This window comes from Fusarium mangiferae, assembly GCF_900044065.1.
Source record: "Fusarium mangiferae strain MRC7560 genome assembly, contig: FMAN_scaffold001, whole genome shotgun sequence".
In the NCBI taxonomy this organism is placed as follows: domain Eukaryota; kingdom Fungi; phylum Ascomycota; class Sordariomycetes; order Hypocreales; family Nectriaceae; genus Fusarium; species Fusarium mangiferae.
Window position 1 is genome coordinate 2,044,295 of NW_024573921.1, and position 21,708 is coordinate 2,066,002.

Below are 21,708 nucleotides of genomic sequence, written 5' to 3' on the forward strand. Positions count from 1 at the left end.
GGTGTGTTCAGCTCATACTCTTGACAATTGTTCTTTGGGTCTCACCTTCATGGTCGACCTCTTCGAAAGATCCTTGATGGTAGCTAGGGCTGCAGCCTCCGGCTCTGAGATGAAACGAAGTTTGGTCTCACCGCATTATCGAGCATCAAGAATACCTGAGGTTTTGGCAGCCTGCTTCATGCGTTGCTGGGCGTAGGGGGGCCAGATGGCTGGCAGCGTAATGACAACATGAAACGGCGACTTTTGCAACAGTTCAGCTCCAACAGCTCTTTGGATAGAGTCAATTGCATGGTTCCATATTTTTCGCAAATAGCACGCGATGACCTCGACTGGGTCTTTCTTCGTCTTATCCAGAAGTTTCTGGGCGCAGCGCATCTGGGAGGACTTTGAAACCATAATGGGAACATCCTCTCCGTCAAGCAATAGAAGCTTGAACCACTTCAAGGCATCCTTACTGGCGGGGATAGAGTATTCCCAGGATGTGCCTCTTTTTTCGTCGTATAGCAACTGAGTTGGTGCCTTATCAACATCAGTACAGTTGTTGAACTCAGATTCCCAGCTTGTCACAAGTTCGATCTCTTCCGGTTCTCGAGAATACGCCCAAGCAACTCCCGAGTACCTAGAGAGGGGAGGGTCGTTAGCGGTTCCAGTTACTTGAACGGACTCATCCTTGGGGAGAGGACACTTGGGAGAGGAGAGCAGGCAGAACTCACGTTGTCCCAAAGTCGAGTCCAATGATAAAGAAATCATCGACTGGCTCGTTGGTCGTCATCTCGGATGATTCTCAGCGATAGAGGGACGTCTCAAGCTCTGTACTGTTGAGGCCGATGCTGCGATCAGAGGTTGTGAAGCAAATATGTTATCAGAGATGAGCCGTCAGCTCCTCGATCTGGAGATGAAATGAAGGAGGAGGAGAGCAAAAAAAGTAGAGATTCAGGAATAAATAGAGCCATTATTTCTCCGATATTCTGAAATCCAAACAGCAGGGCATCGGGCAGAGTGATTCACTGTGGCTGCAGTGCCAGTCACACGCACTCAGTGATTGTGGTCCTTGCCAACAGGTTTCTGATGATATAATAAGAACACCTCCTTTGGCCTTGCATGTTTTCTTTTCTTTTTCTTTTCTCTCACTCCACCTCCTCCGATATTTGTCTGCTCTCTTAGACTCGGGGTACGAGTGTCTTCCCTCCACTGACAGACCTGATATGATCAGAGCTCTTTGAACCAGATCATATCAAGTCCTTCGGCCTCAGGCAACCTTATTCTTCAGCTATATATCACTTGACTGGTTAATCCCAAGATACTACCGTTAGTCATTGATTCGGGCAATGCTTTCTTGAACATTACCTATCCTCCCACTTGCCTAGGCACGGCGTACACTTACTACATCTTCTTGATATTGACTACGAAAGCACGTCGCGGGTTTGTCTCCTCACTTCTACACCAGCTACGAATCACGGAGGCTCAAGACTCGAACCAAAAGCCAGGGTTCCCTCTCAATCTCGAAACTGAAGTGTCTCGACCTCCCAACACCATCATGGACCAGAGCACTCCTCCCACAAAATTTGAAAAAGATTACAATACCCTCTTGGACGGCATCTCGAAGTTCCCTGCTTCCCCTAACCACCCAAACGGCTCTGGAGTCCAAGACAACCATCAAAACTACACAGGTCCCATGCAGGCTGGTAATACGCCTGAGGACTGGACTGTAGAGGATATCCTCAAAGTTCAGCAAGAGAACAATGCTGCGTTCTTAGACAACATTCGTCTGACTGCTTCGAACGAAAGATCAAACTTGGCTCAAGTAGTCCAGAGCGAGTTTCAGAACGGTATGGATCGAATTTGCAACTACATCAAGAACTTGGTTCCTCAGCCAGCTCAGGATTCAACTACCTCGACAATCAAGGAACTTCGCGCTCAGCTGAAAAATGAGACAAATTACATACAGAAGCTCTCTGGTGATCACAATAACCTGCTTCAGCACCACCATAAACAAAAGCAAGATCTTGGCAAAGTAAACGCCAAACTTGATGATGCCCTTCGCGAGAGAGACCAGCTACGCCAGCTTCTTGGGGGCGGTTCTCTGGCAAACTCTGACAAAGCAACCGATGATTCAATTCGAGACAAATGGAGGGTACTCGCTTACAACATTCGGTGTCTGGCTCGCCACCTTGCCCACAATCCGCCTCAACAGCAACTTGACGAGGTCGCTGAGGCACGGCTACGATTTGTCTATAAAGACTATCGCAAACTTCTCAAAGACGAAGAATACCGAGAGCTTATTATTATGAGCTACCTATGGGTCACTGTTCAAGACGAGGTGTTCGACGCCAGGGAAACCGTTTGGGGTGGACCTGAGTTGAAGTCCTTCAAGGCTGTTCGTGATCGCATTATCTGTGAGTATATGCTATGTACTTTCCTTCATGGCATCGCTAACCCGCAAAGCTCGTTTTGGAGAAGGTGTTAGTATTCCCAACTGTGATGACCCCGTCGCTCATGCTGCACGGTGGCTGGCCCAAGGCTCGGTAATGATGAGCAACCTTTGGGAGAGAGATGATCGCGGCATGAGACGTCTCGTGCTCGCAGAAGCTAAGCGCCTAAGGCCATTTCATTCAACTCCCCAGTCCACAGCAGATAGATGTGATAAGAAGGTTACTGATCATCTTAGAGATATTCTGGACTCAGCAATCGAACTTGACCAGATGATGATGGGCTCCAAGGCAATCTTTTTCACTCACTGGCGAGATAGATCCCAGAGTCCTAGTGCTGCTGAGATGTGGAACGAGGGTGCTATGGATTCAGAGGCATCTACGAACACCTTGTCCCTCAAAAGTCGTGTCCTATTCTTCATTTCGCCTATTCTTCGTAAAGTCGGTACTGCTGATGGACAGCGATATGACTCTAGCATGGTGCTGGCCAAGGGTCTTGTGGTCTGCGACTAACTGGATATCATTGGCTATTCGCAATAAAAGATCGTGGAGAAGGTGGCCCTCGCGAAACCCAAGGCATAGAGACAATCGATCGTGGTAATCGAAGAGAGGATCTTTCTGTGGCAAAGGTTCTTGAGGGTCTGTTGTATCTTGGGGCAGGTTGGGGAATATTTCGTTTTCTGTGTGGCATATGATGAGCTTCTACGATTTGCAGATCAGTATACAGACAGAACTAATTAACTGATATCGGAACTTGTAACTCCTGGCGTACTCAAGTGACATTGTTATTGCAATCTATGCCAGAGTATCCTTATTATGTGCCCTCAGAGACCAAGAAAACATCGACCTTGATACAAGGTATTAAAATAAACTTAGGAGAAGACATCCTGAACTTAGTAAAGATATCCTAAACTTGGACCAAGTTACCTAAGTCTTTTAAAATTTAGAGTCAAGGTCCTGTATTTTCTTTCCTCCCTAAGCAGCCTGAACTTCACTATGCATACGCGAAAGCCACCTGAGAACAAAATATTGTGAAGCGTTCGAACATGTTATACTTTTTAACTAAAACAAATAGAATCGAAGTACATCAAACAAGTATCATCCATCATACTCCCTCCCTCTAGATTAACAGTATTGACCACTGTCTCGTATCATAACCATTCCATGTATGCATCTATGTCACACTCTTCTGAAACCCCAATTAGGTATTAAACAAAATCCACCAACTCCAAATCCAAAAATGCTGTCTGTACAAAGGAGCCATATCATCAAAGTATTATCTTTACTGACTCAAGCGCTGAGTCCCAGCCCAATCTTGACAGCCGCACCTAGCCCGCCTTGTCGTGGTTGCTCCTAGTCGGCTCCAGTCGGCGTGGGATAGGATGTCTCGGTAGCGCTCGTCGTGGGAGTCTCAGTCTCAGTTTCGGTCTCGCAGGTTGTTGTTTCTATGGTACTGGTAATGTCCTCAGATGTTTTTGGGATCACAGGGGGGTCCTCTGAGCTGGTTGTGGCAGATGTGGTGGTCTCAGCGGGTGTCTCCGTTTCTGCGCTGGTGGTCGTGCTCTCAGCAGTGGAAAGAACGGTGGTATCCTGGTATGTTGTCGAGAGTACAGGAGGGATCGTCGAGTTGGTAGGGATGGAAACAGTAGAGGACTCAGAAGACTCGCTTCTGGCAGCAGGATCAGTGTAGACAGGCGGTGTGTAGACGGGTTTAGTGTAGACTGGTAGGGTATAGACGGCGTCACTGGTTGTCGAGATGACCGGTGGCACAACCGTTGACGAGTTTCTGGGCTGAGAGTAGACCGGCTTAGAGTAAACAGGAGGCATGTATGTAGGAGTCTCTACAGGCTTTGTGTAAACAGGAGGGTCAACGGTGGATGAATTTCCAGGGATGATAGGCTGGGAGTAGGCTGGCTTGGTATAAGCCGGAGGCGTGTAGATGGGGCTATCGACTGGTTTGGTGTAAATGGGCGTCTCATAAGTCGAAGAGTTGCCAGGCAAGGTGGGCCTTGTGTCGACAGGCTTGGTGTACACAGGAGGGACATAGCCTGATTGGGTGCCAGTGGAGTTACCATAAGTAGGGTCCGAGTACACAGGCTTGGTATAGACCGGCTTAGTGTAAATAGGAGGAGAGACGTAGCCATCGGCAGTGCTGTAGACTGCACTCTGGCCAGGAGTTTTGTAACCCGTGGGCGTAGAGGCAGAGTATCCAATAGTAGAGTTCATGTTAGGATAGTCATTCTTGGTCTGATAAGGCGCCCCATAGGTCGAGTTGGCAGGATAAGGATATCCAGTGTTCTTCTCGCCGTATGGCATGGTTGAAGCATACTTGCCAGGAGGCACGTAGATGGTGTTGCTGATGGTCAGGGTCTTGGTGCAGTCATGACAGACAGCAGTGGTGTAGTAAGATCCATCGGAAGAAGCAGTAACGGTGACAGTGACATCGACAGTCTTAGTAGAGACGAAAACGTAGTTGGAAGGGCACTGGATCCTTGGCTCAAGAGTTGTTGAGTGAGTGGTCGGTGTAGTTGTGTTCCTGGGGGGCGTGTAAGTGTTGATAGGAGTGCTTTTGTTCGCAGGAGTATATCTCGGAGGGTCGTAGGCGTTTCCATCGGGAGACCGAGCAACTCGACGGTGCTGGAACTGTGAAATGTTAGATCATGTTTACTAGTGTAAGTGATGGACCTCATACAGAACTGAACCAGGAACCCCGAGGAGCAGCTTCGACTACCGTGCCCAGGAGGCCAACGGCACCAACAATTGCAGGCAGACGCATCTTTTTGATTGAGACTCTATGAGTATTGAAGACAAGAGTGAGAGTAGCCAAGAGAATGTGAGGCTGTTTGTGAGAGTGAAGGCGATGCTGAGTCTGGTGGTGAGATATTCATTTTCGGGACGCATCCCATCGTCCTTAAGTACGGCTTCATTTTCCCAAGGGTTTTTCTGAGGGGGTTGTGTATAAGTAAAAGGGCAGAACTATTGAGGTTGAATATTGAACAAATTGGTGTCAGAAAGGGTGCTATATTGAAAGAGGGATGTTTGCTCAATACAGAAGGGCGGCGTTTTCGGTGGTGAAGCGGGGGCACTTTATCGATTCAGGGGAGTTCGCACCAACCAAACGGCCTCGATCCTGATGGGACAATAGGGACAGAGGGCGGAAGAAGCAATCAATTCGTCGACAAGGCCAGGGAATCAGAGACATTTATGAATATTCCATTTGCCAATCATGCCCCTAGAGCGCGACAGCGACAACCTTATTGCTCGACAACTTGACATGAGACACATTCAAGGTGAACGTGGGATTGATAGTAATAGTAATAATCTATTCTTCATATGTCGTCGGTTCGATAAAGGGCAATTTATTCATCTCGCGCGCTGTTGACTCTTCACGGGTTGCACGACCACGTGGGTGGCTAAGACAACGTGTTGGTGAGTCCGATCAAGACAACAAAAAGTGCACGCGATTCGTCTCATGGCAAAGTAAGTACAAGTGTGCCCTTCACAGCCAATTCAACTGGCGTGATCTGTGGGTGTAGTAGTATCATTGTGTGTCAATCATAGTGTGTGTGTATGTGTGTGCCTGCGTGGTTCTTCCTGTCGAACAGTCCATACATGCAGGAATGGGTATCAAGAGGGCCACGCAATCGCCGTCGTGCCCTTTGTAAAAAGCTAACAAGAAACCAACAACAAAAAACCATATGCTTATGCCGCAAAAATCATCAATAACCTGCCGCCCCGTGATGCAATCATGTAAAATCGAGTATTGTCCCAGGCTAGCTCGAGTCAAGTCCGTCATACGCCGTGGCCCCTCTTGACATGTTTCATCTCAATCGTTCATCTGGTTCTGGTTCTGGTTCTGGTTCTGGCTCCGCCTCGGCATTGCACCCATCAGTCCTCCCAGATGGTCTCAAGGTCGAGATCTCCTCTTCGCTCAGCACCGCACACACTCCAACGCTTTCGCTTGTCTCTAGAGCCGAAACCCATCGTACGGCCTCGCGTCTGGCCATCCTTTCCTTTCAGGTCGGAGGATTCATTTCCCTCTGCAGCATCTGCATCGGCCTTGAGCTGGGCAATTCTTTCAGCTTCCAGCGCTGCTTCTTCAGCATCAGGTGTGTCCGGAATTGTTTCCAAGCTGGAGATGCTGGGGCTTCGGGACCTGGTCGACGTTGGCGTGGAGGGAACCGACGAGTAAGTTGTGCCATAGCTTCCGGAAAGGGCATCGTAGCTTCGATAAGAGGATGTTGAGGAAATAGAAGAGGATGGTGTTGATGGAAATGTGCCTAGAGAGCCAGTGCTCGAAGATGTGAATGTTCGAAGAGGAGAAGATGGCCGTCGTAGTCGGGCGGGGGTGCTTGTGGAAACGCCCATGATGGGAGAGGTACTTCGTCGCTCATGCATTTGCTCAGGTTCGAGAACTGAAGTTCGAACTGGAGAAATTGGCGGGAAAGCTTCGTCGACAGGCTTTCGTGGAATGCGGACTCTGCTAGGAGATCCAGAGGGGCTTCCAGGACGGTGCTGGGGCGAAAAAAGAATATGGCCTGATCCATTGACGCCTGGCATGGATTGAGTACGAGACATTGGGGGCGCAAGACTCGTCGTAGAACGAGACCTAGAATGAGCGCCTGAGAGCGGAGAAGTGGTGCGTGGTCGATACGGAAGGAAGGGTGTGGCAGACCAAGATGGTGAAGCTGGCGATGTCGGACTGGGGTCGGTGCTTCGTCTCAGGTTTGGCGGCTTTCGAGGCAATTCGATGCTGAGGTTGGAAAAGGCGCTGGGGCTCTGAAGTCGCAGCGATGGATACCCTGGAGAGAGTGAGGGTGAAGCAGACAATGATGAGGAAGCAGATGCAGAGGCAGAGGCAGAGGCAGAGGCAGATACAGGTGCGGGTGCTGGTGTAGGAGTAGGACGGAACTCCTCCATACGCTCTGTCTCGGGAACTGGCTCCATTTCGAAATTGGTAATCGAGGGTGGAGGCAGGATACAATACGATACAATGTGATACGGTACGGCACGGCACGGATGGAAGTTGAGACCAACCGGTTTCGTCAGAAGATAAACGGTGGCATGTGGTGCCCGAAACTTGAACGAGTCTTGGCCGACGAGCAATGGCGTGGATTTCTGGGGGATTTATTCGACCCGGTAGTAATGATCGTCAGCGGCGGTTCTACGAAGCTCTGCCGGCGGCTGCAAGTTCGGGTTGCTTTTGACGAGAGGCGCAGCAATAGGGCGTGAAGCAATCACAAGCTGGCGACAAGAGTGCGGTACTGCATTCAGCGCGGCAGAAAGGCGGGGGTGGATCAAGATTTGAGATAGATCCGAGGTGATATGGACGGCTTTTTGTTGTAGGTGGAGAGGCTATACTTTGTAGCTGTTGTAGCTCGAGGTGTGGTGGTGTAGGTAGGGAGCTTGGAGTTGGGGTTGAGAGGAGAAGGGCGGAGGGACCTGTACCTCGAACTCAGCTACCTAAGGTACTCAGCTACTCAGCTCTCGAAGGCGGTGTCGCGGTAGCTCAGCTGAAATGGAGGTGACAACACGAAAAAGAAGGAAAAAGCAACCCTCTTAGGAAAAGAAGAGGGAGAATGAGGAGAAAAGGACTTGAAGATGAGGAAACGTGGAGGCGTTTGAAAGAGAAGATGAGAAGTGATTTTGAGAGGCGAGTCAAGTTGAGCGAGCATGTACCTTAGTAAAGATATGGAAGCGAGACCAGCGGCTGTAAAGGGAGACCCAAGTGACACTGGGCGCGTGGTTCCGACGGTCAGGGCACCCACCAGTACCAACTCCAGTACCAGTGGTTGATGGCTCGGTGAGGTACCTCCGCTAGGTAGTGGGGGGGCTTCTGGGGCCCAAGGCCTGGGGAGGAACGTGCGATGAATCCACTAGGGGCTCTTAGCGGGGATTTGAGCCTGGGCGATTAGTTCAGGGTATGTGACGGTCAGGAATTGTTGAAAGCTTGGGAGCTTGGATGAAAGAAAATGAACAAAGAGAGCAGTAACGGTTTTATTTACAACAGGATGGTTGTATTTTGCATTCTCGTATAGCTGCAGATTTAGACAAAGCTTAACTATTCAATGGCATTACAGTACCTGCAACGTCGACAAATCGGCAGTCATCTCTCGTTGTCTCTACATACAAGGGTCTCTTTGAATCTAAAACAAAACAACATCCGCCAACGCCACCGCTTCCCATTGACATACCTGACACTGCCATGTTTCCTACCAAGGAATCAGGACAGGTATAATAACAGCCATGTTAATAAATGAGATGGAATGGCCCGAGATCATTCAATGTCATGCGATGCAGTGCGACGCGCGGGGTGTCCTATGTATGCGCATTGTTCAACGACAATCACGACCTTCAAGATGCTCCCTTCAAGTCACATCACATTCCGTTTCCACATCAACAGCATGCTCACGCAGATGGCAACGCAGCCAATCCTTCTTAGTAAGCATCATCAACCATTCGGAACCGTGGAAACTACCCGGACTCGTCGCTTGAATTGCCTCGCTTGTCTTGGTACAGTATGTATGTACGCGAGACGAGACGACGACTCGCCGAGTATCTCAATGAGGCGATCCATACAGATAGATCGGCCCAAACTACCGGTTCTCAACGCTTGACACCGCCCTTCCAGAACGTGACACCAGCATTAATAGTTACAGTTAGATTTCGAATAAGATGAGCACTCTGCCACTTTCAGTACCACTGGGTTCCCTAATCCGGTAGACCGTTCAAACCGCTCATCTTCAACCGTCAGCCACTCACGGTACGCGCCTCCAAAAGAGACGCCGCCTGTCATGGAAACCATTCACTGAAGCCTCGACGCCCGGGTTTCAGGAGCCGGGGGCCCTCATGCTTCGTGGAACCTTTGGCTCTGCGGGTGAGAAGCCGGAGGCCTTTTGTATGTACATAAAAACAACTGGGGATCTACGGGAGTCGAGGGAATAATTTGTATGTAAAACCCCTCAAGTGGTCTAGGGAGTAATTAACAAAAATCGAGACCTAATAGAAGATGCCAAAATAAGTTCAGCAGGCAGGCCTCCATGTTCATGATTCCCCCAAGTCTTTTTTTGTCACTTGGGATAAAGACCGTAGAGTTTCTCCCCTCCCTCCCTAAACATGGTTCAAGCATGAACATGGCGTGGAGCATGCATGATAGCGTGCTGCCTGTTGCGCCGTCAATAGCAAGTCGGTCTGTCTGTACCTGGGAGGCTTGGATAAAGTCGACCAATCCCATTCCTGTCCACGCATTTCCACGCATCACTGTATTCTTTCAGTGAGCTACACAGCACTGTGGCAAACGAGCATTACATTGCATTCATCTCCCGTGCTTAGCGCTGCTCAACTCGCTACTGATGGTCGTTCGTCCTGAATCGGAAAGCCAATAGCCACTGAATTTGTTCTCAAAGGTACCACCGAGTCAGTCAAGAGTCCAGTGACCCCATGAGCCAACCAGCTCTCACTCACATCGATCGCTTGACGCCTGAACTTGAGCTCCTACTGGTGAGCGCGTCCTGACGCCTTGATCCTGGCGAGACCCTTGCACAGGGATAGTGAGTGATGGCTCAGGGCTGAGGGATGGATGGCCGTAACGAGGATGGGCCCAGCTCATTGGGTGTAATGTCGTAGCTTGGGCGCTATCTCTGGAGGAATGTCTGCCCTGGTCGCCATGACGTCGTGTCTCGAGTTACCCAATGCGAAGTGATGGTTTGTGAATGCAGTAAAGAGATACTATTCACGCCCAAGGTTGAGCCAGCAACCATCGGCTGACCCCCCCAATCTATAATATGGTTTGGCTCTCTTGACTCGTATGAAATATCACTTCTCTCAACAAACCCTCACTGTTCCCGACCCCAGATTCCTCATCTTTTGATTCTAATCTCAGGGACCTTGCGCTACTGCATGACAGTTCCATATTTAGCTCCCGCCAACAGAATGCTCCGATGCCGTTGGTCATGGTTTTCTCGTATCAGCGCTCGCGGACCTGAAGCAGTAGAGCATTTTCGTACCTTCATTCGTCGTTGTTCTGTTAAGCTGAAGATGGCTCGTCGTATAAAAACAAAGAAGAGGCCTCTGGCTGTATGCATAGGTAGCTTAGTACCTCAGGTCGTATCTCATTTACTAATTCAGTACTAATGCATTACTCGGCATTATGCCGATTCTCTTGATTGACTGAGAAATACCGCGCAAAACTCGGCTTCCGTGGGATTTAACGTTAGTATATAACGCAACCGCTTACATGCGGGATGTTTCGTCAGAGGGTTGCAACTTGAAAGTGACAAGGAGCAGGTCATCCGTCGAGACGATCACATGTACATCATTTCTTTCACGACTCGACCAGACACAGTATGGCATGTCCTACAAGTGGTTCTCACTTGCAGCAGTACTGTTGGTTCACCATCGTGTATGTATTGTGAGGGCTCTCATATCTCCTTTCTCGTTACCAACTGCCACGGATGGCCCTGAAACGAATCATCCAATATCCACAAAGGGGATGTTGTACCCAAGGTTCCTAGAGCGCTCGCAGAGATCAGATGCTCTCACATAATATCGCCGTGACCCATTCATATCCAACAACAATATACAAGACACTTCATGAGTCCCTAGTATTCCCCTATCTTGTTCCTGGTGCTCCCGGGGGTGGAAGCTGGTCAGGTCCAAAAGACATTGGCAAAAGCTACATAGCGTCAACCCCCAACTCAAGAACAAAGGGAACAGAGCGCAACTAACCTGTCGCAGTTTTGCAATCACAAAATCCTCATTCTTATCGAACATGATAATGGGTGTATCCAGTGTGCAAAACTCGCGAATGCTACATCACCGAGAACACGCAACTCACCTGTTAGTCAAATCCATCGTCATCTTCATCTTCAGCTACTCTCTCAAAGACACCCCCAGTAACAACTCACAACTGTCTACACATTCCACATGGACTCGCCGGTGGCGCAATATCAGTTGCGACAGCAATGGCCCGAAACCCACGATGACCGCTTGTCACAGCTGTACCAAGGGCCACGCGCTCTGCACATGTTCCCACAGGATACGCCGCGTTTTCCACATTTGCGCCGCTCGTGAGCTCACCCTCGCTTGAGAGAACCGTGGCCCCGACGCGGAACTGGCTGTACGGGCAGTATGCTGTGGCCTTGGCTGCAACTGCACGCTCACGGAGCTCTGAGAACTCTTTCGGCGTAATGCCGTGGGCTGAACAGACTTCAGCCGTCTTGGCTGTGTCGCCTTTTGAGATAGTCTCTGGGGTCTCCATCATATGACGTGGGTGAAAAGCAGAGTGCGAAAGAGGGGGGAAAGGGAAGGGAAAGAAGAAAAGAGAGGAAAGGGTTTGTGGCAATGGGCGATTGATGCTTATATCCTATTCTGTGTTACTCGTCACTCGTTACACGGGCGGGCCCTTTATCGTGGACGTCTCCGCATCGGGCGCCTCCGTAATGCGGGGCTGAGCGCCGAAATGACGGACCCTTCGGCTGGTTCCTATGATACCACATTGCTTATCATGTCTTTCCTTCAATAATAGGCAGGTAGGTTACTATCGTTTCTAGCGTGCAAGGGTATACAGACTACCTAGGCATGTAGACTATCTAGTATGTACCTATGTAAGTTGTGTCCAAATATGTATTATCAGATGCTATCAGCATCTTCTCATCTTCATGGTCTAATATTACTGTCATGACCATCATGCACCTTTTCCTTACATTGCTGCCATCCATTCTCATTACAAATACGTACGTATGACACAGAGCAGCACAAAACTCCAAACTCATCGCTCATGCATACTGCTCGGCGAGCGGTTGTAGACTGGTGCTTGAACGAACCCGACCAAATCATTTCCATATCCTTTGTCCCCAACTTGCGTTTCTTGTAGGTCTTCTTTTTCATTTCATCTGGATTCCGGCGTCTAGTAAAACCCATCAGATCCTCCAAGCCTGCTTGAGGTCGAGCTGACTGTTGGCGTCGACTGTGCCGAGCTTGTGTCGCTTGGCGTTGCCGGTTCCACGACCTGACTTCGGATCGACGTGATCCATTCGTGCTGCAACAACTCAACTGCTGACGATCGGTTACGAGGGTCTCTTGTGAAACATTTCTTCAGGAAGTCGATTCCCTGAGGGCTGAGCTGATCTGTAGGTGGCAGCTGGGGCGGGTTCCCTTGCGCAATGTTGTACATGATCGCCCACTCGTTGTCGAGCTGTGCCCATGGCCTTCTTCCGGTAGCCATTTCCAGAATAACACAGCCTAGAGACCAGATGTCGACGGCCCCAGGCTTACCAGGGTTCTCACCCTTGATCACCTCAGGTGACATATACATCGGCGTTCCTGTCATGGATCGGTTTGCCAACGTTGCTTGCTTCTCGCCAGCAAGTGTGCGGCCCTGTCGAGCAATAACCTTGGCGGCGCCAAAGTCCACATACTTGATGATTCCGTTATGATCGAGCAAAATATCTACAACGTTGTTAGTTTCAGCACATGTAGGGACACAAGATACACCACTTACTTTCGGGCTTGATGTCTCTGTGGGCAATGCCGCTCTCATGCAAATAGACAAGACCCTCGAGCAGTTGAAGGGCATATACCATGATGACCTGCTCATCTTCGATTCGACCATGTTCCAAGAGACTGGCCAAAGATCCTCCAGAACAAAACTCCATAAAAATGTACACTCGGTCTCGGTGCACTTCGATGCCATAGTATGATACCACATTGGGATGATCCAGCACTTCCAGTACACCCATCTCTTCTCTGATTTGCTCGGCGATCTGTGGGATAAGTTTGGGATCCTGCAGTCGAATTTCCTTGACGGCCATCAGATGGCCCGTGTCAAGGTTCATTGCTGCATAGACATTGCCAAATGTGCCGCCTCCTACGAATTGGCCTTGCTGCCAGCGCATCGTAACATTGGTGGCTGATGATGAAAGGTACGCCAACGATCGGTCGACTTCATTAGTACCTTCTAGTACTCTTCCGACTCCCTGTCGCTCTGCAACCTTCTCGCGTCGATACTCATCTACCCTTTCAAGCTCCTCCATGCGCTGTTCAGTGATGAATCGTGAAGCCTCTTCGTCGTTCAGCATTCGGTTCTTGTCAAGCCTGCGGAACTGTCCTACCAAGGCTTCGATTCGTTCTTTCTCGGCCTGTGCCGCGAGGTTCGATCTGGCGCCCATGATATCAAAGTGAGAAATAAGAAGAGACATGCACCCTGCGACCTTGGAACGAAGCTTGGAATACTCATCCTCGCCTAGTGCAAGGATGTGACGGCCTCGTGTCATGCCCATGGCCAACTCTAGCGCGAGTACGGCCCATCGAAAGGTCTTTCGGTCAGATGCAACGCAGTCGTCGCAAATGAAGCTCACCCAATCGAGGGCAAGTTTGGTCAATTTGAGATTGTTCATCTGTCGCCTGTTGCTATCCATGTAGAGTAACGAACGCTGGCCAAACTCTGTGGCGAAAACGAAGCATGTTTGAATAAGTTCTTGGCAGTCCTTTCCCCGAGCCTGTTTTCTGATGATTTCAACACTGTCCATGAAAGTATTAGAAAGCTTATATGCCACCCGCCTCGTTTCTGTCAGTCTTGAGTTGACTTTGTGGATGTTGGACCTCGATTCCTGCACAAGGTCAACATGCATATCGACAGCGTCAAGGAACGCCCTCCTCGCGTTGTGTAGGGTCTGGGGACTAGAAGCGCACAGGCGTATGTGTCCTCGCTTTAGGTCGAGGTTCAGGTCGCGCAATGGTACTTCGATTACTTCGCCAAACCAATTGATAGGATCCTCTGGTCGGAGAATGAGGACATATTGCTCACCGAGCTCGTCGGGAAACTGGTCCTTGGAAGTAATAGCCATCATAACGGATATATCTTCCAGCCTCTCCCGTAACTCAGGTGATGCGATAACATATGTGTTGTCTTGCTCAAGCAAACGAGTGTCGACTTGAAAGTGACCCGAAGCCACCAATTGGTCGTAGAACTTTTGCATGGTCTCGGGTGGGAAGGATATGCTGTAGTCGGATGCGTGCTCATAGTTGTCGTTCAGCATTCGAGTGAATCGCTGGAGCATCCGCTGGCGGACTCGTACGGAGTCGAGACAAGCCTTATAACGCTTACTCATCTCCGATGCGGTTTCCTTGGGCTTTGCTTGCAACTCCTTTTCGAAAGTCTGGCTGAGTCTGTTGAGAGCCTTGAATGTGAGCGAGCTGAACTGCTCCGCAACTTCAATATGGCCTCGCTGCAGATGGCTACCGATTTCGTTGGCGAAATCCCATTCTTGAAACAAAAGTTCTGCTTCCTTGAAAGTATTCTTGTTTCCACTCAGCTTCCAGTTTAGCATCTTGAAGTAATACTTCAACGCTTCCAGTACAACTTGGTCGAAAGATTCATCGATGCAAGGTGGTAGATCCCAGCCTGGTTCCGGGTGCGCAATTGATGTGCACTCGATTTTGATTCGAATGGCAAATTTGAGCAGAAGCTGAAATTGGGAGATCATTTGATCCTGCATGAGAGGGTTTTGCTGGGCAGATTCCTTAACTCTCCTAGCATAAGCGAGACGTGTGCGGGTGATCTCTTCAATGAGACGCGAAGGGAAGCTGATAAGAGTAAGAAGCTCTTCGAGATATGGTGGTAGGTGGCGTTTGCGGAACGGCTCGGAATTCCTAATAAGAGTGTCCTTCGCCTTGCTGATGACGGTGGATATGGGTGCAAGCATTCCTTTTTCAAGGTTCCCATTGTCGTCGTTGTAAAGAGATTGAAGTCCGTCTTCTTTCATTAGCCGGTCGAGGAAGGATGTTTCGTCGCTGCTTATACCGTTTACAGCTGGCGATCGCTGTTTAGTCCGTGTAAAGTCGAGCTCATCGTTCCCCACCCACTTCCTCAGGATGTTCAGTTCCGTGTTTATCATTTCGTTGGTGTTGTACCACGATATAATAGCATCATGGGCTTCTTTGAATGTGGCAGAGTCTGCTGCCTTGTGTTCTGCTGCGAGTGAAGCCCAAGAAGGGTATAGGTTTTCACACATCTCAATCTTGGCCACCATGTCTTTGACTTGTTCGTAGGGTGGTTTTCCTGCTTCGCTCTCACCCTTGACTTGGAAGTTGATGATCTCGTCGAGGGTACGGTCAAGAGTGGACCGAGATTCCTCCAACATGCGTCTCTGGACAGGGATATGTCTTCCACAAACCTTGGATCGGATGCCCAGCCACAGTTCGGTCTTGTGAGCGCTCTTGCCCGCCTGTTGATCCGCCGATCCAATCAGTCGTTTCTTCTCTTGCCGTACGACATCTCCGGTAAGGACGGCCTCGAGCATACCGTGCCACTCAAGCCTTTCGCGATTCTCTGGGTCTTTCAAATCCTCGTCCGTAGGCTGAAGGTTGTCGTTGCCGTAAAACATAATGGTCTCCTGGTCGAATCGATCGTCATATGGACCCTCTGACGAGGGAGTTTCGCCTTCTGAGTCCGAATCGTTTCCATTCAAATTCGAGTAAGACGAAAAGTACCCTCCACTATTGTCCTGCCGAAGTTTCTGTACGTATGCTCGCTCCTGTGCTCGGAACCTGCTCTCACTCTGCCGTGGGCGCGTCTTAGACGATGATCGGATTGATTCTGTGAAAGATGGTGTAACTGGCGGATGAACTGGTTTCCTGGAGGTGGCAGGATTGTAGGTGTTCGAGGGTGTCCTCGCCGGACCCAATGGTCGCTGCGGCCAGGAGCCATTGGGTGTATAGGCCGCGCCGTCGTCACCAGCAGCAACTCTCTGTGACTTTGGGGCACCATTAATGACCGTCCCAGGAAGCAGAGAAGTCAATGACCCTGTGTGGCCCGATGTCTCGTATCGGGATAAATTACCCAGCTCGTCCTGACGTTCTGTCGCATGAGGATCGCCGTTGGTTTCGATTGGAGTTTCGTGCCGATGACTCCTGTTCTTGTCGATGCGGTCATCTTCTTCAGTACCTGAAAAACGAACCGCTCGGGGCGATGACTCGGTCATCCTAAAGGGTGTGTCTGGGCTGGCACCCGGGTGGAGTTGGAAGTATGAGCGCCCCTCGGCGTCACGTCGAGTTGTCGTGAGTGATACGACAATATAGTTGTGATTGGAGAAAATGCCAGTTTAAACGGTTTTTAGTCAGCGCTCGAGTTGTGGTCGAAGAGTTTACGAAGGTTCGAAGATGGCCATGGAGAGGGGGTTGAGCTTGGGGAGCTCTTGATGCAAGCAGATCGAGATGGATCGCATGGAGGAGTGGCAACCAAGAAGCGCGTGCAATTTCATAGCCAATCATCGCGCTTCAAGCATCTGATGGCGCATTAACTGTGGCTAAGGTGTGGCAAAACTATGGGGTCAGACCTATCATAAAGACGTTGAGAAGGCAAATCATGACTACATACTAATCTACCAACCTTGGAAAAAAATCAGCACTGTCAATCCTCTTGTACCACACCGGCTTATATAGGGCAAGGACTCGTAGAGCCTTGTTTGTCTTTAATAGCGTGTTACTGTCATGACGGTATATATTCTTACCACCAATGTTATAAATAATGTATTATATAGTGTTATATCTCTTTTACTGTGATGTTCCTATTGTCGTTCTATTATAACTTGGCAATACTGATGTACCGAGAGGTCTGTAGTCCTTAACATGTTCTGACTGATATACGTGGAAATAGTGACTGTTCAAGGGAAAGAATACTAAGATATCAGGTATGCCTTGCGCCAATACCACGGTGCTGTGTGAGTAATAATGTGGAGTGTAATGCAGGAAAGTTTGACTATTGCAATACACCACAAGTCATATTTACATATGAAATCCGATGCTGAGATTTTAGTTAAGAATGATTGCTGTCGATACTCAAGATGAATTAACACAAAATGACTACCCTAGATCCTACCCAACCTGCCCCAGCAGCAGCCAACGCGAACGGACGATGACCAATTTACCACCTTCGCAACAATATTCGTATAGGGTTTAGGATGATGATATTTTAATCAAGCGATGGCCGGAACGAATTGATGCAATATATACCCTACACACCAGCCTGAGCGTCATGGCGCTGCCCTGACTGTCAAGGAATAGCATAGAGAGTGCTAAGCCGCGGGAAATGATTGCACAGATTACGATTTATGCAAAAAATCTTACTGTCATAAAAGAGAAAGGAAAGGACAGGAAAGCTTAGTACTTATAATATCCGACACGTATACCAATTAAGTTACTCCATATGTTCCTTGAGTAAAGTTGTGAACATAAGCGTGGGCACAACTTGATTCACCACGTCGGCTACGAGCCGAGCTGTACATACACCGGAATTCAGCATCAGTCGGCCGAAGCAACTGGTGAACAAGACGATGCCAGCTTTGATGGTTCGGTTAGGCATATTGAAGAGGTTAGCAATCCTTTAAATGGCATGCAGACGGCACCACTAATAAATGGTGAAACTCCGGGATGACGCTTTGACATTCAAGGTCCTGATCTAATAATCTATGTACCAATGTGGCCAAGGCAGAGACGGATAGAGAACAGACAGTAGGCTAGAAGTACGCTAAGTTGATTGTGGTATGTTGACATAAAAAGTCATTTTCACTTTCGTTCGATTGACAAGGGTTGGCCCCGGAAAGGTTTGATCAGGTCAGAGTCTTCAATAGCCTCAAACCGAACACTCCATCCCTGTTCCGAGGGAGGAGGTTCCGTGTGTTAAGACGGCAACAACAAACTCTAACCAATGTCAAAACCACATGGGTGTGGGTTGAACCACGGCGGCTCCGTCTCCAAGGTCGAGGTGCGTTGACCAATGAGCAGGAATTCGAGGTCAGCAAAAGCCGGTCTGTGTCCAGGTCTGACATGTGGTAACAAGACCGGCTTACACGGAGTCATCGCCGTTGATACTAATGACGCTAGATCAGTGGCTAAGTAGGGAGGCAGGTAGGCGATAAGTTTTTCTTGGCGATATTCTTATTCAGCTGTTGCTGATACGTAGTCATTAATCTCATGTAAATCGACAGATCAAAAGCTTAGCGTCATAACTTACATCTGGCATGACTGACAACTCCATTTCACGATCTCAGGCATGGCCATGTTCGATACAGACCCACTCTTCTCACGGAACTTGCCATATCCGCTGTTAGTGGTGGTAGGCGCGCTGTGTAACATAGGACTCTGCAATGGCCTGAGATAGTCCTTGCGGATGCCGGCACAACGACGTTTTGTTCACAGTAGTATCTGGATACCACCCTAACCCGGATCGACATATCGCTGCCACCTACGCAAATCGATTTCCATGAAAGGACATTCTTTCCCAAGGCTAAGCTTACCATGCGTTGGCTCTGGAAATCGCTTGGTGGTTGTCAATCATATTATCAAGATGTCATCAAATCAGCCAGGGTCAAACACCAACATCCTGGTCAGGTCAGCGCGGGTATTTGCGCAGCATTAGCGCACATGCATGGAGCCTGTTGTGGCCAAGGTAGGTATAATAGTCGGTCCTTACAAAGTTCTTGTGGTCTCGGTCTTCCCTTGGAAAGAATCAAGAAGCCATGTCATATGTTAAGGCCATCCGAGTCTGCTCAACGGTCAAGCGTCGCTTTCGCCACCTCTTGCGGTATGGCCTGATGCACTTGATAATATGTCCAAGAATGAGATCCACATATCAATACACACAAGCTTGTGCGAACCATCCCACGCGCGGTGGCACTGAGGGTGTGAAAGCTTTCCTGCTTTGCCTGCGCATGTAACCAGATTAGGAACATCTCGGTATATCATCAAAGAAACTTTTCGTCCCATCGTGGCCGACCAGGCCGAGTAGAGTAACCTTGCTGGTGGCTCTTGAAAGTCGGAACGACATGTCATGTTTGACAGTGAAAATTAAGTTTTAAACTGCATGGTCTCGTAGTCAGGTCGGTGGTTGCAACGGCCACAAGGAATAGAAATTCTCCTGACCATCATCTCTGTTGAAGACTCAGCTCAGAAGCCGAGTCTTGGCGTCGCGTGGGGCCCGGAGACCTAAAGATCCTTACTAGGGCTGACCAGGGCTGCACGAAATGAGAGGGCTCCTGTAGGTACCCGACGGTTGGCCTGGCTAGCTGTCACAGCTTGGTGGAGAGAAACCTCTCACCCCGGATTCGAGCTGATAGATGACTTGGGTTACCAAGGACCTGGAAGGCTCGCCTCATGATACTGTTGAGGTCTGGCTATGCTGTGTTGGGCTTTGAACTGGCTGCGTTGGATCATGAGGGCCAATGATAATGTCATATCTCACCAGGAGGCTGCTGATGGCCTGTGAGATGATCAGATTGTTGATCGGCGTGCTCGGATCGTAACTTGATACCAACGCCAACCGATGTCAAACATGAGCACGAGGCGGGAAATTGTGGGTTACAGGGTGAGCGAGGCGGCGACAGTTGGGCTTCGACACATGGATGCCGTGATGCAGGAGACTCGCCCTGGCTGCAATGCAAAGATCTGCTAAAAAGTAAAGGGAAAAAAAGGAAAAAGTCTTTAGATGGATACCATAGCTGAATGCCTAGTTTGTTTCCATTGCAACTGTAAAATTGCGCAGTGAAGATGGGGGCACAAGAGTGGCCGCCAACCTGCTTCGATTACATCATTGCCATGCTTCTTATCTCTGTCCTTAGAAGATTCTGAGAGCAAGAAGACATGGATGGACCATGCTGCCTTTCTATGCCTAAAGCTTGCATAAATAATACAGATGTTGGTTAATAAGTGACATGAAGCCCTGTAAGTGTAGGAAGTTTAGGGAGGCTACTGCAACTAGCCCTGCCCCAGGTGGCTGTGGCTCTTCCCGCGTACCATCAACCGTGCACAGATCTAAGTTGTTCAAAGACGGGCAGTTACCTTATGAAAGGCACTATCTTACCTTCCATTGTTAGGTACAGATGAATCAGGTAGGTACCTCACTTACTCCATACAGCTCTACCTACTACCTAGTAGGTAGGTACTAGGTAATCGATCGCACAATGGATGAGACGAAAATTTGAAACGTGCTGATAACGAAACGCTCCGGGAAGAAGGAACGCAACCTCTGCTCCACCCTCCTCACTCATTCTCATCCCTCAACTGTCACCATTCAAGCCCTGCAATTTGCCATTAGCATACCACAAAATCCTGCTACCGTATTAGTGCCCAGAGACGAGCTTCCATCTGATGCACGATTCAATGGATGATACGATCGGTTACACCTTGGAACGAAAGTTCCGTATCATTCCTGAACATGAAGATGAGCCGAGTCAGTTATCGTTGCGACCTCAACGTTTCACTGACATCCGACTTACACTGATACGTGGCTGTCTACATCACGAACGCGCCGAACCAACTCATCAGGGTTGCCCCGTGGCGTTGACGCCGCTGAATGGGAATTAGGGAGAAGGTGACATCGCAACCCTTCAGGATGCGGGAAGGGATTTTCTCCCATCCACTTGACAAAGTTTATTAACCAGATAAACGCTCACTGTTGATGCCCATGAGACGCCACCCATCGAAGGGAAGGCACTCGTGAATTACTCCAGGCACACCTGGGTATTTAGTGTACCTATGGCGGACCGATCACAGACCACCGTCTAAGGCTCTAACCTATGTCTTATCCTGCAGCAGTGAGGCTGAATATTAATCGTGGAATGCTTCAGGTACCAAGCAGATCTGCCTCCTTCAGGATCGGTAGCGAAATCAAGAGGTAGAACAACGCTCGTTTAGTGGCATTACTTACGGATTGCCCAATCGCAGTTACAATTTACAAGGGTTCAACTAACACAAGGTTCCAGTGGTGCGTGCCCAGGCGTGTGCTGAATCGCCTTTTGTCTAAATTTCAAACTTGCAACCATCCTCAGAAAATTTGCCCCCTCCCAAGGCAGGCCTGGCTCAAGCAGCACTGACGCCGCTTCACTTGGATGGTCACCTTTATTGACCAAGGATATCTTGAACTGCCCTGCCTTGCTTTTTCTCCCCGATCGGGGTACGTCGGCTCCTCGTACCGGCCCATGTACATTACATTGTAAACTGGTCTGTGAGCACTACTTTACCTGCTGGGGGCTCACTAATGCATCCCGTCGTTCGAGGTTTGGGACCGTTGGACACGCGGGCTTAGCTACCCCACTAGCTAACTAACTTACAAACTCACTCCACTCGCCGTCACAGACCCGGACCTGGCTTGAACTCGACACGACAGACCAGACCCTGGACTAGGTAAAATGTCTCTAGCTTGTTTGCTTTCGGATCCTCGTCCTGCTGAAGCAGACGCTTCCGAGACAGAAACGGGGATTGCCATGGTCATGGCCTCATCGGC

At 49.4% G+C, this 21,708-nt stretch overlaps 5 protein-coding genes across 5 annotated transcripts; 1 reads left to right on the top strand and 4 right to left on the bottom strand.

The window, feature by feature from the left end:
* Window positions 1-1,537: 1,537 nt before the first annotated feature.
* Window positions 1,538-2,942, top strand: FMAN_01165 (uncharacterized protein; the record flags this gene model as incomplete). Its single annotated transcript, XM_041831697.1, has 2 exons — window positions 1,538-2,396; window positions 2,446-2,942. The coding sequence occupies 2 exons, from the start codon at window positions 1,538-1,540 to the stop codon at window positions 2,940-2,942; spliced, it is 1,356 nt and encodes a 451-aa protein (XP_041676502.1).
* An 840-nt stretch (window positions 2,943-3,782) lies between these two features.
* Window positions 3,783-5,205, bottom strand: FMAN_01166 (uncharacterized protein; the record flags this gene model as incomplete). The annotated part of the gene is made up of 2 exons (XM_041831708.1): window positions 3,783-5,072; window positions 5,122-5,205. The coding sequence occupies 2 exons, from the start codon at window positions 5,203-5,205 to the stop codon at window positions 3,783-3,785; spliced, it is 1,374 nt and encodes a 457-aa protein (XP_041676503.1).
* Window positions 5,206-6,317: 1,112 nt separating this feature from the next.
* FMAN_01167 (uncharacterized protein) lies at window positions 6,318-7,376 on the bottom strand (the record flags this gene model as incomplete). Its single annotated transcript, XM_041831719.1, has 1 exon — window positions 6,318-7,376. The coding sequence occupies one exon, from the start codon at window positions 7,374-7,376 to the stop codon at window positions 6,318-6,320; it is 1,059 nt and encodes a 352-aa protein (XP_041676504.1).
* Window positions 7,377-11,040: 3,664 nt separating this feature from the next.
* On the bottom strand, window positions 11,041-11,688 carry FMAN_01168 (uncharacterized protein; the record flags this gene model as incomplete). Its single annotated transcript, XM_041831731.1, has 3 exons — window positions 11,041-11,103; window positions 11,157-11,238; window positions 11,336-11,688. The coding sequence occupies 3 exons, from the start codon at window positions 11,686-11,688 to the stop codon at window positions 11,041-11,043; spliced, it is 498 nt and encodes a 165-aa protein (XP_041676505.1).
* A 648-nt stretch (window positions 11,689-12,336) lies between these two features.
* FMAN_01169 (uncharacterized protein) lies at window positions 12,337-16,411 on the bottom strand (the record flags this gene model as incomplete). Its single annotated transcript, XM_041831742.1, has 2 exons — window positions 12,337-12,878; window positions 12,931-16,411. 2 exons carry the CDS (start codon window positions 16,409-16,411, stop codon window positions 12,337-12,339), a joined length of 4,023 nt encoding a protein of 1,340 aa, XP_041676506.1.
* Window positions 16,412-21,708: the final 5,297 nt, after the last annotated feature.